We start from the raw sequence: 14,187 nt of genomic DNA, 5'->3' as shown, positions 1-14,187 counted from the left end.
AATAATTTGCTAAATGGTTACCAAATACTTTATAGTAGTTTCTGCATTATAATTTCTTAGGGTTCGAGGGGTTAAATAGCTTTCAGGACAGGTCAGCATGAAGGCTCAAGAGTACTGGCTCAGGTTTAGAGACTAATCTTTAAGTCAATCAATCAGTCAATCATTGTGCAGGCTCTGCATTACTGACCCGCTCCAATTCGATGCTGAAGCTCTGATCCCAGGCCTCTTTACCCATTGGCCGCCAGTGTGTGCGGCCTACCATCCGGTTATCCACCTTCAACACTGCACTGATCTCCGCTACAATGTAGAACATAAACTGTAATTAAAACACTGTATCTGTACCTCAAAATACATATACAGAAAGTAATTTCCATTACACAGTTGCATTTTAAGTACCCCATTTTACACCATCTTAATCTCGGACTCCAAGCAGTTTAGTTAGCTTTGGATTCAAGCAACTAAGAAAGAAACGGTCATAAGCTAAAGCAGCACTACATGAAAATTGGTATTTATTTTGCTTTTCAGCTCCCACTATAAGTGGGGTGTGCATTTCTCTTTTCATCTACTGCTGTGAATACAAATTACAATATGTGATCTCCCCCTCATGGAGAGCTGTTTTTTGCATTTGCAGACTAGCTGAGATATATTAACACAAATATGACTTAGGCTACGCAGAATTACACAGTTCTGATGAGGTCTTGTGTGACTTCTCAGCAGCACTACAGTCTGGCAATGACAGACACGCCACTCTTTTAAACTGTTATTAAAGTAGTAAACAGCTAGATAAATGTTACTCAAGATCATTAACTGCTGAAGCCTGTTCTATGAAGTGTTTAGTCACTTAATGTCTTTGCAACTCACTGGACAGCTCGTCAGTCTTTGCGGTCTTGCCATTGGTGCTGCGAGTGGACAAGCCAGTCCGCATCCTCAGGGATTTTGCCTCGGAAGGGCTGCCAGGAGTGGAGGAGGTACATGACACCCGGCAACGGCCTGGCACCGACTCCAAGAGATCCTGACAACCCATCAGCCTAACCTCCAGCCGACCTACACAAACAAACAAACACTCAAACATTGAGCACAACTTTACAAGCGCATTTACTACAACATCTCTTATCAATCATAGTTCACAATGAACTGTATTTTGGTATTCTAATATGTCAGTATTTAAAAATCTCAAATCTGATTAAACACAGACATAATCTTAGGCAACCTGTAAGGCTGGCTGCTTTGAAGAACGAGGAGGAGGAAGCAGATGAAGAAGAGTGCAGCCGGTCCTTCTGCAGGCCGACACTAGGGGAGGCCCCAACGGTCAACTCCTCTTTAATGACGGCTCGTTTAGGGTGATCATGGGGAAGTTCTCCAAGCCTCTGCTCCAGGGACAGACGCAGAAGATCCAACTTCTGGGAGGACTCCTGCAAACTGGCTTGAGCCTGAAGATACACAAGACACACACATACAAATGCAGCCTTGGTCAGGGTTTATATTAATTAGAGCACTAAAGAAAATGGTGAAACCAACAAGGAATTCCACATGCTTGGAAGTGAAGAAACAGAAGTGCTTGCACAACATTCAGCATATTAAAGAGGCAGTGCTGCTATGTACTATAACCACACTGTAAAACCAAAATACACTAATCCAGCAGTGGCTGTGAGATTGAAAACAAAAGATCATACAAACTCAAAGAGGCTTTTGAAAAGCTAATTCACAAAAAGAACATTGGCAACAGTGCAATTAATTTGGCAATTTGAGATCACTTTACCCTGAGCTCTGTTTAGCATCAAACAACAGAACAGAAAGATCACTCACCAAGTCAGAGGAGACATTGAAGTCAAGTGAGGAGCACCACTGACCAATCAATCATTGATCAATTCATACTACCTTGGTTTTACCTTGATTATACCCATTTCTCAGCAAGATGTGAACTACATGTTTACTCTGACTCTGGCTTAACTGGGTTTGAACAGGCAAAATTCTGGCTTACCTCAGCCAGTGCGCGTCGATCTTGAACTCTGCGTCCCCCAAGCTGCTTCACAACATTTTTGGCTCCTTCTGCCACTGCAGCCTCGATCCTCAGGTGGTGCCTGAGCTCCTCCATCCGCAACTCAAGGGGACTGATGGTTTCAGACGATCGGCCTATGAGTAAAGACCAGCTCAGAGATTAACAAAAACTTCCATATGCTTAGTCTGGCTGTATTAAGCATGTTATACACTGAATGTGAAATAAATTCCAAGTAATCTGCTTGCCATCAGCAGCTGGAGTCCTCTCAGTGCGTTGGTTACCTGGGGACATTGCACTGGCGGCAGCTCAAAAAGAGGTGGTGGCATGTGTCAGTACTCAGTGTCGGGAGCATTACATGTGATGGGGGGAGTACTAAAGAGTGGCCTGGGTAATTGGCTAAATGGCACAAATCTAAATTTGTGAATGCAAACAGGCTTAATTCCACACAAAAACAATATTTTGCGGGTGAGATTGGGCAGACTACTTTCTATTGTGGAAAGGAGAAACAAAATAAAGTCTAGATTAGTAGTGATGTGGATCCAACTCTTTTGTGAGAGGCTACGCACTACAGGCAAAATCAAGGAACACAAAGAGGAAAGCAAGTCCCATGTAAGCATATGGTATTTGGACACAGCTGAACTTTAGGAGCACTTTTGCACACTGCCTGCATGTCTGTTACTCAGTAAGAGATGCTTTTAAGCTATTTTTGGAACTTAAGACAAACGCATACTTTTGATCTTGGTTGTGACTATGTGTGAGCCAGAAACAGCAATGCTTGTTCCGAGTCAGGTCGCATGAAAAAGTACGAAAAAATTGGACAGATAAAATGTCACATTTTCACATTTGGTGTGCAAGATATTACTATACCCATATTCAACTGTATTAATTGACATATGAATAAACTGCATATATATTTATATCTTAAGAGGAATGGCAAAAATATGTAGGTGGTATTCAATTATGTAGGTACTAACATCAAAATTAAATAAGCTAAAAAATAAATAAATAAATCTTCAAATTCATTTGGAGTTCATTTAAATCAAGAGGTGAATGGCCTGCCCTGGAGGAACATCCTGATTAATGACCATGCTGAGAAGCAAGACAGTGATCACTAAAGCACTTTTGTTGTACTTCCCCTTACAGAACAGGGAACCTCTTGCAGCTACAGTTTCCAATTATTTCCATCATTGTAACATTTGTCTTTCTGTGACTGATTCTTTGGCAACATTTTAAGATTTGACATCTGCTCACCATCCTGGTCTGTGGCCTCTCGCTCTCCCTCTCTGGCCTGGGTCACTTTAACAATCTGCATGCGCAGCAGCTCGATTTTGGTCCGACTATCCTGCAGCATCTGCTGGGCTGTGGACAGCATCTTTCGGTCCTGGAAAGAGGGAGAGATTGCCAGATCAGTGAAAGGAAGATAATGAAAAGAGAGAGTGAGAGAAAGAGAGGGAGAGAGATTGTGTGTGAGATACAGAGAGGGAGAAAGCAATGTAAGGTCAGAAAGCACAAGCTGACCTTCCGTTAGTAACATGATGACCAACAGATCAGTTGTTCTGCTTTTTATAGCCTCCTACCTCTTGTGATCATTTCTATTACAACGGTCATGCAGGTGTACAGCACACTCAGCTCCATACTGTAGAAACAACCCTGACTGTGCTATTTTCAAAGCACAGCTCCCAAAATACCATGGGAGAGTAACACCAACCTCGTTCAAAGCTAAATTCTATACTATTCAATCAAGTAACTATAAAATGGGAAAAACCAACATCCAATAAATTCCCTTTTCCAGCTTTGTTTTGAAACATACATGACGAGAAATATCACTGAGGCATTGTTTTGACTCTACTACATGTAGGGGGCAGTGTTTGTAACCCTACAGAATGCATCTTTAAGCAGTATGGTAATGTAAACAAAGGACATGCAGTCACTTGGCAGGCGACACTCTACTATAGACTGTAAGGCATTTTCCCTTTCTTAAATCCAATCAATAGGATAAAAACAAGGGTGAAAACACTACCGTCCACAGCGCTCTCCCCCGCTCTAGGCAGTTTAGCAGCTCATCAGTCATCTTTTGTGGACTTTCACACTGCTGTATGACATCTCCTTTTTCTTCCACTCTCCCCATCAGACGTTCTCTTTTGCAGTCAAGGTCCTTCTCCTGGCCCTAGGTGGACACGGTCACGCTTTTGCTGTGTTGGTGCTTGGACCCCAGGCATTGCCTTCTCAACTCAAACCGCAGCATGTCCCTCATCGGCACCCGACAAGCCATTTCTCACCTTCTCCTTATTGTTGTGGTGTCCTTGCATCCTATTCACTTGCGCTCTCTCTCCCTCCATCCATCTTTCTCTCCTTCACTCCCTCTCTCGGTCAGTTGCCTCTTCTACACACTCGTTCTCTTCTCACTCCTTTTCTTTCTCCACAAGAGTTATATCGCTCTGTGCCAGTGCTGCTGCTGTTTTTGCCCAGCCTGGCTGGCCGGCCCAAACCAGAATGCGACGGCATTGGTCGGCCTGGAGTCACATGGCCCACTGCTGTCGCCAGGCCCAGCACGGGAGAAACCGAATCAGAACCAGGCTGCACTCTCCGCCTAACATGCACGTGGGAGATGTGTCTGTGTGTGTGTGTGTGTGTGTGTGTGTAAGTAAAAGAGTGTGTCAGAGTGTGTGAGCGAGACGCGAGCTCAGTACTCAAGCTGTCTGCTTCCAGGATGGCAGCAGCAGCAGCAACATAAATCACATCCTGCCAGGACACAGTGTTCTACGGCGGTTCTAACACAATCTCAGCTCCTCTAGAGGTCATGGACCATCAGTATAAAAGGGGTTTAAAGGAGGGGGAGGAGGGGGAATAGAAAGCCTTGAGAAATGGAGGAAGGTTCATAGTCATTCCACAAAGGCTGCAGCAGTTTTTTGGCTGCATCCCAACCCATAAAAACTGGACCAATTATGATAATGACACAATCGAATCTATAATATTGAAAAAGGTTAGATGATTTCCAGAAATTCCAAACACTAGCACCGAATTAGATCAGTGAACTTCTGACTGGATCATAGCCAGAGTGATGGAGTGGCACTGCAGGAGTTTAGGAGCTTAGGAGCTTCTCACCTTCACCGAGCTGCTGGCGTATGTCTGGATGATGTTCTCTGCTCCTTGCTTCACTTTTAGCTCCATGGTGAGCTGTTTCCGCAGGGTGCGGATGCGGCCGCCCAGAGGAGATGTTGAGTCCTCCCAGTGGCAGGGGTCTGGAGATGTGGCAGTGTCTGCAAATAGACACATCCACCACATCATTCACACTACACTCTTTAAGCCTTTCTCTCTGATTTATCTTCATTAGTAGTTGTCATGGAGTCAGGAACATCATTAGAACAATATAAGTAATAGGTGCTACAGCCTTTAATCACCTTACATGTGCTCAGACACTGCCATCTTTTGATTGAAGTTGGTTTTAAGTGTTTTGAGTGGCTGAGCTTGTTTTTCTGGTTTGCTATTAGTTCTGGCCTCACAATCATTATTCACTCTGTTCGCCAATTTTTGAAACTATGACATCTATACTATAAACACAGAAATTAAACAAGATAAAGTGAAAACTGAAATTACTTGCACACTTTCGGGGTCACACAAAAACGTGTCTACAATTTTACATTTAGTGACCTAATGTAATTGACAGCTGTATCTTTTACTGGCTCCTTCATATACTGGCTATGTATGCATAGAAATGCTCAGAAATTATTCTTTTTACACTGACGTCCAATAGAAGTAAAGATGGGGCTTTCCTTCATCTATCAACTGGGCAGATAAATAATAATTACAAATACAATTTGGAATTTTGCAGGACAGCAACTAAAATAATTTGGGGTGTAACAATCTATCAAAACAGTGATATTGCAATGCAAAAAATGCAGTTGCACTGTTTGAATACCAACAACCACTCACAGTCACATCATGTGCCACAGTTCTCCTGTCTCCCAGCTCTGTTATTAGCATAGTATATAGACACAGTCTTTTTTTTCCTTTGACATTTTGTTCAAAATATCAGAGCAGTATCAAACTGTGAAACATGGAAGACGTAATCACAATTCAGACCTTCATAGCTGTACTTCTCTCACCTGTGGAGGTCTCCTTTTCCATGGCCATTGCTCGTGCATTCAGTTCCTGGAGCTCCCAGTGGAGCTGCTCCAGCTTACGGCTGGAGGCACGCAGCTGGCCCTCCACGTCAGCAGCGCTCTTCCTGTTGGTGACGGCCCGTCGCAGCCGCTCTGCCGCCTCTTTGATCTTAAGCTCACGCTGGATCTCTTGCCTCAGGAGGGCACGAGCATCCTCCAGCCGCTGCTGGAACTCTGGGTCCAGGAGGTCACATTCGGCCAGGATCCGCATGGAGCCACTCTGAAGGTACACAATGATAAAAGGTTTGAATCATTTTTTTTAATTATTATGATCATCATTATCATCATTACTATTATTAAGTATTGCCATAATAATAATAATAATAAATTATTATTATTATTATTAAATTAAATCTTGACTGAGAGAACCGACTATTTCTGTAGCTAAATAAGATATACGGAGTTGGTTCAAATGAAATATGAGCTATTGTCTATATTAGTATACCTTTACGATTAGGGTGACAACGGTATGATATTCATCACAGTATCACCATATACGTCATTTAAAAATGTTTCCCCTTATTGGTTTTGTTCTGATTACTATCATTGTATTTTTACCACTAAAGGAATAAAAACAATTAGAAACGAGGTAAAACGAGAAAAAAATTATTAATTAAATTCTATATGTAAAATGTCCCAAAGCTTAAATAAAAATAATTAAATAAGTAAACAAGAAAACTGCATTTGAAGCTATTTTTCAAGCTAGCTTCTGTTCTGTTTTTTTGTTTCAGTAATAGAAATAAGCAAATGTACATGATATGGCAACCATAACCACAATAGTTAAACTCTTCAGTTTTAGTATAATATTTTATTGGAGATGATCCATCAAGCAGATATTGAGCAGATATCCACAGAAAATCTGATCAGACCTACTCAGCTTCAGGTAGCGTTCATATCAACTATCAGAAACTAAATCCATACAAAATAGTGACAGTATTACAGCATTACAGTATTGTGTAAAGTATCCTCTGGTGTAGAGCTGGGAGATATAGAATTCTATATCAAGACATTTTTACGATATACAGTAATTACCACAATATTTAGTCACATAGACAAAATGCACAAAACAGCGTATAAAAAAACGAGATTTAAATACTCTACCATACTGAGTACCGTGATTTCTACTCAAAATATGCTGCACGCAATTCATTTAAATAAGACTGATTACACTCTTTGTAGCGAAATGTGGCACTAACGACATCTACGATACACTCATAAAAGTATATTGTGTAACATGATAACAAAATGTACCACAATACGATAAAATATTGTCATATTGCCCAGCTCTACTCTGGTGCCATTTTAAGAAAAGAGCGAAACAGTCCAAGAAACATCAAGCGACTGTTCATGTTTTTAACACATTATTTTACAGTACAGAGTGGCAGCACTCAGGAACAATGAGTTTATTTAATAACTTTATTAATACAAAGATAAACAGCATCTGATTGTGTGATATTTTCAGAAAACACTGTAAGAATGAACTTAAGACATCATTCCTCCAACACTAGACCAACCATCAATGGAAATATCCCTCTCATTGAACGATTGCTGAGCTACCCACTGGATTGGGTAAAAGTTAAGCAGGGCACATAGGCCAGATACCGCAGGCCATCACTACCAGAAATGGTCAAATGATTCAGACAGTGCTCCGTAAATCCCAGGAGGATGCCTTTGAAGGAAGGATGATGCAAAAGGCTAAATTTGAGTGCCTATTGTGCTGCGCCCATCCCAGTAGGGGAACTGGTCACATCTAGCCTAAATCACTAACCGGCAGTGATACACTGAATCCTGCTGATAACACAAAACGCTCCAAGCCCCTGCATTACTGGAGTACTCTGTGTGAACTGCAGACTCTACAGAGAAACACAACATTCAAAGATTGAGCATTCTCAAAAGAGGATTAGCACACGGGCCTGAGTGTAGTAGGGGTTTGTTTGTTTTGGGACATATTATAAGCTATTAACAGGCATTCGGAGATGCAGACATTTTCAGTTAGGCTGAATGAATGGGCCAAGTAAAAGATATAAATGTATTATATATTTATAATGTATGTATTGTATGTATTATATATGTTTTATGTATGTATATATGTTTGTATATATGCATGTATATATGTATGTATATATGTATATATGTTTTAAAATTGCATGTACGCTCAGCAGACCTCCTTATAGGGGGCATATTATTGGAAATGGTGCTTGCCTTTTTTTTAATAACAACAGTTTGATGTGTTTATTATTGATGTAGCTAGCAATCTGACCAATGTTTTCTTAAACTGTGACAAAATGTTATGATGAATGGACCAATAAAAATACTTAGGAAGTAAAGTTAAGAAGGATTTTTATGTTTGAATGTAAAGTTTATATATTTTTTAGAGGCAATGTTAGAAAGGCTATTTTTGCATGACAGCAACAAATATTAAAAATTATATTTAGGGTGTCTACTGTAGTGTTTACATTTTACATATACGACTGATGCTTCTCAAACAAGAGTGTTTACATTATACATATTACATTTAGAGATAAATTATGAAACTGAGAGTTTGCTTTAGTGTTTACATGTTATCCCAACTATTATACAAGGCTGATTCTTTAAAATGAGTATTTAATGTAATGTAGTGTTTAAATACATCATTAAGATCATTTCAGACACGGCAGAGGATTTCAGCTACACTTGGAAAGACTTACAAGAACACAAACTCCTAAATTCAACCATAACAGCAGCCCAACTTTCTGTACCAGAGCAAGCCAAGCCCTGACAAACCTGCTGAACCTGAAACTCTGAACTCTGCGCTGATACACCTTATACACCTTAACACGACATACAAGCCCCATCATCATTACTCTAAAAGCCTTATCCAACTGAAATGGGAATTTGGGGGGGTTTTAAAATCCTACCAGGCTGGAAAATATGTTTTCTCTACAGGCAGAGATTTTTCCTAAGCTTCTTACGGAGCTGAGACCTGCGTTTGGAGGGGGAGCTTTCATAATAAGTGTAAATTAGTTAGTTATTTAAGAGGAATTGGCACGTTTTTAACGTTAACTAGCTTTATCAGTTCCCTAGTTAGTTAGTTAGCTAGAGCCCCGTCAACATCGCCCAGCCAGCTGACTGACCCGTGCTCTGCTAGCCACAGCTCGCTAACCATTACCCTTACTCTCACATACGGATCGTCAAACTCCGTCCTGGTCCTTACCTGAAGTGTCACGCCGGACATCTCCTAAACGCGGGGAGGGAAAGTGTCAAACAAAGCAGGTTTCGGTTTGGAGGGTGACCGGCCACCTGACGAGCTCCGGGGGGGTAAAGGGAGCCTCGCCGCCTCGCTCCTCGCTCCTCGCTCCTAAACTCAGTCGTGTTTATTAAACGTTACAGCTGAAAACATGTCGAGACGAATTCGCCAGCTAGCTAAATACAAAAACACCCATAACGACCCTTTCAGTGTGTGCATATGTTGTCGGAGGCTGGCGGAGAAACGGGCAGGTCGACGGGAGTCGTTAGGAGTGACCGGTACTTTTTGGGAAGTTTTTTTTCCTCCTCTTTTCCTGAGGTTTGAAAATCCCCTGACGCCTCCTTGGCAAATGATTGGCTGTCGAACCTGTCAATCACAGCCACCGACCAACCATGATTTGCGTAATCAACGGGAGGGCGGGCTCGTCTGGATATGAGGCCCCTAGTTGTGTTTATATTGTCGTATTTCGTTTAATTTCTTTAATATATGACATATTTGTACATATTTCTTATTTGTATATATTTATTAGCTATTCGCACCTTTGCCATTGATAATATTGTGGTCACTGGCCCGGTCAATAATCTAAAAGGTAAAGGTGCATGTATTTGTCACTGTACAGCGAAATGGGTCCTCTGCGTTTAACCCATCTGTGGTAGTGAACACACACACACACACACACACACACACACACACACACACACACACACACACACACAGTGGTGGGCAGCCAACTCCAGCGCCCGGGGAGCAGAGAGGGTAAAGGGCCTTGGTCAAGGGCCCAACAGTGGCAGCTTGCCAAGCCCGGGAATCGAACCCACAACCCTGTTATCGATACAGCGCTCTAACCGCTGAGCCACCACTGCCCTGTCTATCCCTGGTCTTAAAGATGTTCACTCTGCTTATTTTTCTTTTTGTTGTTGTTGTTGTTTTTGTTTTTTTTATCAAAATGCATTACCAGCATAGTCCCATAAGATACGCCTATAGCCAATGAGGGGTCAGGGTCATTCAGCCACCTTGCCGAGACATCTAACTGGGCAATGGTGGCTCAGGGGTGAGAACGCTGGGATATTGATGACATGGTTGTGGGTTCAGTACCCAGGACTGCCACTGTTGGGCCCTTGAACTGCCCCTGCCCTGCTCCCTGGGCACTGGGAACTGGGAACTGCAGTGATGGCTGCCCACTGCTCTGGGCATGTGTGCTCACTGTCACTGTGTGTGTTTGGCTACTAGTGTGTGTGCGAATGGTGAATATGGTTGTCTAACTAGGGTCAGCTTTTGCTGGTAGCAGGTGTCAAATGATTGGTTTCAAACTGATGGTTTAAAAGAGTACAGCCTGAGGTGGCCAGTTTCACCACCTCTGCCCCCTCCCAGACAGAAGAAAAGAGGCTGATCCAATACAAAATCAATCTGCAACTTCACGTAATCACATAAGAACACCGGTGAAATGTTCTTTGACGAATGTTATGTATTGGATGGACAGGCTTTGTGTTATGGGCCATAAAGAGCATCGAAGAGCGTGGAACTAGTTAAGGTCCAGTTTCTGAGAAATCAGGCCCACGTGACTGCTGTGGTTAACGATTGCTCCTGAGAGGCACAGCCATCTATGCATTGGGCCTATCATTTTAAGGTTGCTGGTTCAGTCCTTGGTGATGCCACAGCCTCAGAGAGAACAGCTGGCCTTGCTCTCTGGGTGTATAGTCAGTCAGCAGCAGTTGGAAAAGATGTGGTTGGCTAACTCCATCAAAATAATAATAATAATAATAATAATAATAATAATAATGTAATAGTAGCAGATTGGATCAAATGCTGACTTGTGTTCGTGAGTTTCCATCCCCTTCTAGTAGACTGGCACTGTTGATTCCCAGTCCTCAGAGTTATTTACTTGGCATGTACACAAAGCAGCTAGAGTTTCTTTACTGTTACACTGTTACCACTTCACTCCATGAAGGTCACTGGTCTTATAATTAAACCCCAGACGACTTATCTCAGGTGCTTTGCTTTTTTCTTCCATATCAGAGGACTAATGTTTGCTCATTTTAGGCCACACCACAGGAAGCATTGCTGCAGCATTGTTGTTACACACATAATGCGTCATGTGCTATTGTGAAATACTGGTTTGGGACAACACTATCAGGCATCCCAAAGAGGAACTACATTTACAGAGGCTGTATGGATTAAAAAAAAAGCCCCGGTCATTAAAGGGGAACTTAATTGTTTTTGTTTTGGGGTTTTTTTTGGCCATAATTTAAGAGTGAGTGGGTGCGAAATGCTCTGTTAGACGGTCATAATTGTTCACAGTGGCAGACGTCTGAAGAGTTTACTGCCTAGAAAAGGTAGTATGGTTACAAATATGCAGCCTGATGCCAGAGCCACTGTTTGAAGCTAGTACTGACAGTGAGAGAGATGTTCCTGGCTTAACATGCTTTGTTTTAAAGGTATTCATGGCAATTATGTCCCCAAAGAAAGCTTACTTTCTCAGACTTTCCACTATTTTACCACCATTAACATTACATAGACACTCAGAAGACACTTAAAATTGCTATTTTTGTGTTGTAGTCATGATGACCTCTGGTTTCTATCACCACCATTAAACATTTTACTTAAATAAATATCTCTACGATACACCCTTTCACAACAAACACATCTGAATAACTATAAATCATTAAATTATATTGATTTTTGGGGGGAAATGGGTGGAATTTCCCTTTCACCTAATGTTCCCCATCAAGGGCAACCAATAAATGAACATTCATGTCATTTGGTTGAAGCTCTTCTCCAGAGTGACTAACATTTCAACCACAGGTAGGTTAGACAGGTAGGAGAATGTAGTGTTAGGAGTCTTGCCCAGGGACTCTTATTGCTGTAGTCCGGCCCTGGTCTGCCACAGCAAAGGTGTTATTTTTACCCACTATTCTACACCAACCGCTCAGCCAGTTTAGCCAGTTAACTTACAGCAAGAGTCAAGCCTGTCTGATCTAAGATAAGCTGAAGGACATTCCTATTGGGCAGTCCTCAGTCCTCCTTTGCTCAAATTACTTGGCTGCCTGAGAACTCGTTCCACCCAGAAAATGCTGTGTGGGTTATGGCTGGTTTTGCGCAGAGGGCCAGTAGAGGGCGCTATAAACCAATACAACACAATGCAGGATAACCAGTTTCTCCTGAAATGTGAAATCACAGAATATCTGAGCCAGAAGTCAATGTACCATATGTCAAGTGATCTGATCCTAAAGTATCATCTTCCTGACTAAGCCTTGAGCACATAGTGAATCAAAATATTATAAACCAACGAAAGGTTTTACATAAGACCATCATACAGACTACTGAACAGGTCTGCTCATAGTCTCTGTGTGTGTGTGTGTGTGTGTGTGTGTGTGCTGGGGACAATGTATGCAGACTACCATATATATTTAAGACAGTTTCTTGCTGTAAATGTTATATGTTAAAAACAATAATGCTAGAAATGATCTTATCACATCACTCATGCTTTACTGCTAAGACTAGGGTTAGGAAGATTACATAATATACATAATACATAAACATTCATTGTAATGTTTTAAAATGTGTATTTATGTATTTATTATGTAGTATTCGTTCGTTTAGGTTGAATTACTTAACGTGTATGCTATTTATTTATTTAATTGCTTAATTAATTATATATATAATACATAATATATATAATTAATATATAATATATATAATTAAGCAATTAAATAAATAAATAACGTACACGTTAAGTCAAAAATATATATACAGTATGTATATTATTGTTTTGTGCTAATATAATAAGAAAAAAATGATAGAAATGTAATGTTTTTCATTTCTTAGCGTTTTATTATTTGTTTATTTATTATGTAGTGTTTTATAAGCTGTATTTATGATAGTTTAGAGTGTTAATGTAATAAAAAGAAGGAAACTACTGCTTTAGCTTGTCATTACTCAGCATTTACGTCGTTTGCTCATTTACATCTGTGTGGTTTTCTGTGTGTTTACGTTCATTTCTGAGGGGAAACAGAAAGCATTTCGCGATGAGCCGATTGTGTTGGGACTTCTTCTATAATCTCTGTCCGGGCTGTGTCTCAGACCCGGCTTTAATCCGCTGTTTATTTTCTCGACAATCGCGTCCATAAGCAGCACGCTCCGTTTGTTTACATCGCGAGCACGTACGCGCCCGCTCCGAACACGTCGTTACGTAATGACGCCCGGGCTGTTTCATAGTGAAGGAGAGTTCGATTCAGTTCGTTGAACCGATTCTTGAGAACAGTTCATGTCACCGAGTCGAACGTCGATTCAACAATTCATTTTTTCCTCTAAAAGCTCACCATACTGTTTTAAGCACGTTTAAGGTTTAAATGTAAATGATTACTCTAAGTGTTTTGGAAATGTTCAACTTATAACACAAATGAATGACCTTAAGAGTCTTTTGCTGTAAATAATATTGTTTATTGCTGTTTTAATTCTTATCTATATTGTGTGTATATAGTGTAAATTATTTATTTATCTAAATTTTTGTAACTGAGTGTCCTGCTATCCCTTTCTGCTGTTACACTGTGAATTTCCCCACTGCGGGACTAATAAAGGACTATCTTATCTTATCTTATCTTATCTTAACACACTATCTCAGGCCCCCAATATATCTTGTGGCCTCAATATATTACTAATATTTTTCTAGCCTTGTCAATGCAATATATTATCTCTTGACATCAATGTCATTTTATTGCAGCAGTATTTTGGTGCAGTAAATCTATTATATTATGGCCTCCATGTATTATCTAACGATCGTAATATATTATCTCTGGTCT

The 14,187-nt window shown here is 40.9% G+C and overlaps 1 protein-coding gene across 4 annotated transcripts in view; it reads right to left on the bottom strand.

Annotated features, from left to right (window-relative positions):
* pkn3 (protein kinase N3) overlaps window positions 1–14,187 on the bottom strand; it is a 34,585-nt gene that overhangs the window by 9,489 nt on the left and 10,909 nt on the right. Inside the window, exons 1-8 of one of the 4 annotated variants that reach the window (XM_072665259.1) lie at window positions 9,362–9,632; window positions 6,106–6,388; window positions 5,105–5,259; window positions 3,251–3,380; window positions 1,982–2,133; window positions 1,211–1,430; window positions 862–1,044; window positions 188–297 (exon numbers count right to left, since the gene is read on the bottom strand). In XM_072665259.1, the coding sequence (XP_072521360.1) occupies window positions 188–297; window positions 862–1,044; window positions 1,211–1,430; window positions 1,982–2,133; window positions 3,251–3,380; window positions 5,105–5,259; window positions 6,106–6,388; window positions 9,362–9,376 (1,248 nt within the window). In that variant the 5' untranslated portion in view covers window positions 9,377–9,632. Of the gene's footprint in view, window positions 1–187; window positions 298–861; window positions 1,045–1,210; window positions 1,431–1,981; window positions 2,134–3,250; window positions 3,381–4,019; window positions 4,167–4,278; window positions 4,463–5,104; window positions 5,260–6,105; window positions 6,389–9,361; window positions 9,633–14,187 lie in introns of those variants that run through there. The other 3 variants (XM_072665331.1, XM_072665353.1, XM_072665354.1) reach the window with 3 other exon arrangements.

This window comes from Salminus brasiliensis, chromosome 1, assembly GCF_030463535.1.
Source record: "Salminus brasiliensis chromosome 1, fSalBra1.hap2, whole genome shotgun sequence".
Classification (NCBI taxonomy): domain Eukaryota; kingdom Metazoa; phylum Chordata; class Actinopteri; order Characiformes; family Bryconidae; genus Salminus; species Salminus brasiliensis.
This window is presented reverse-complemented; position numbering and strand designations above follow the sequence as displayed.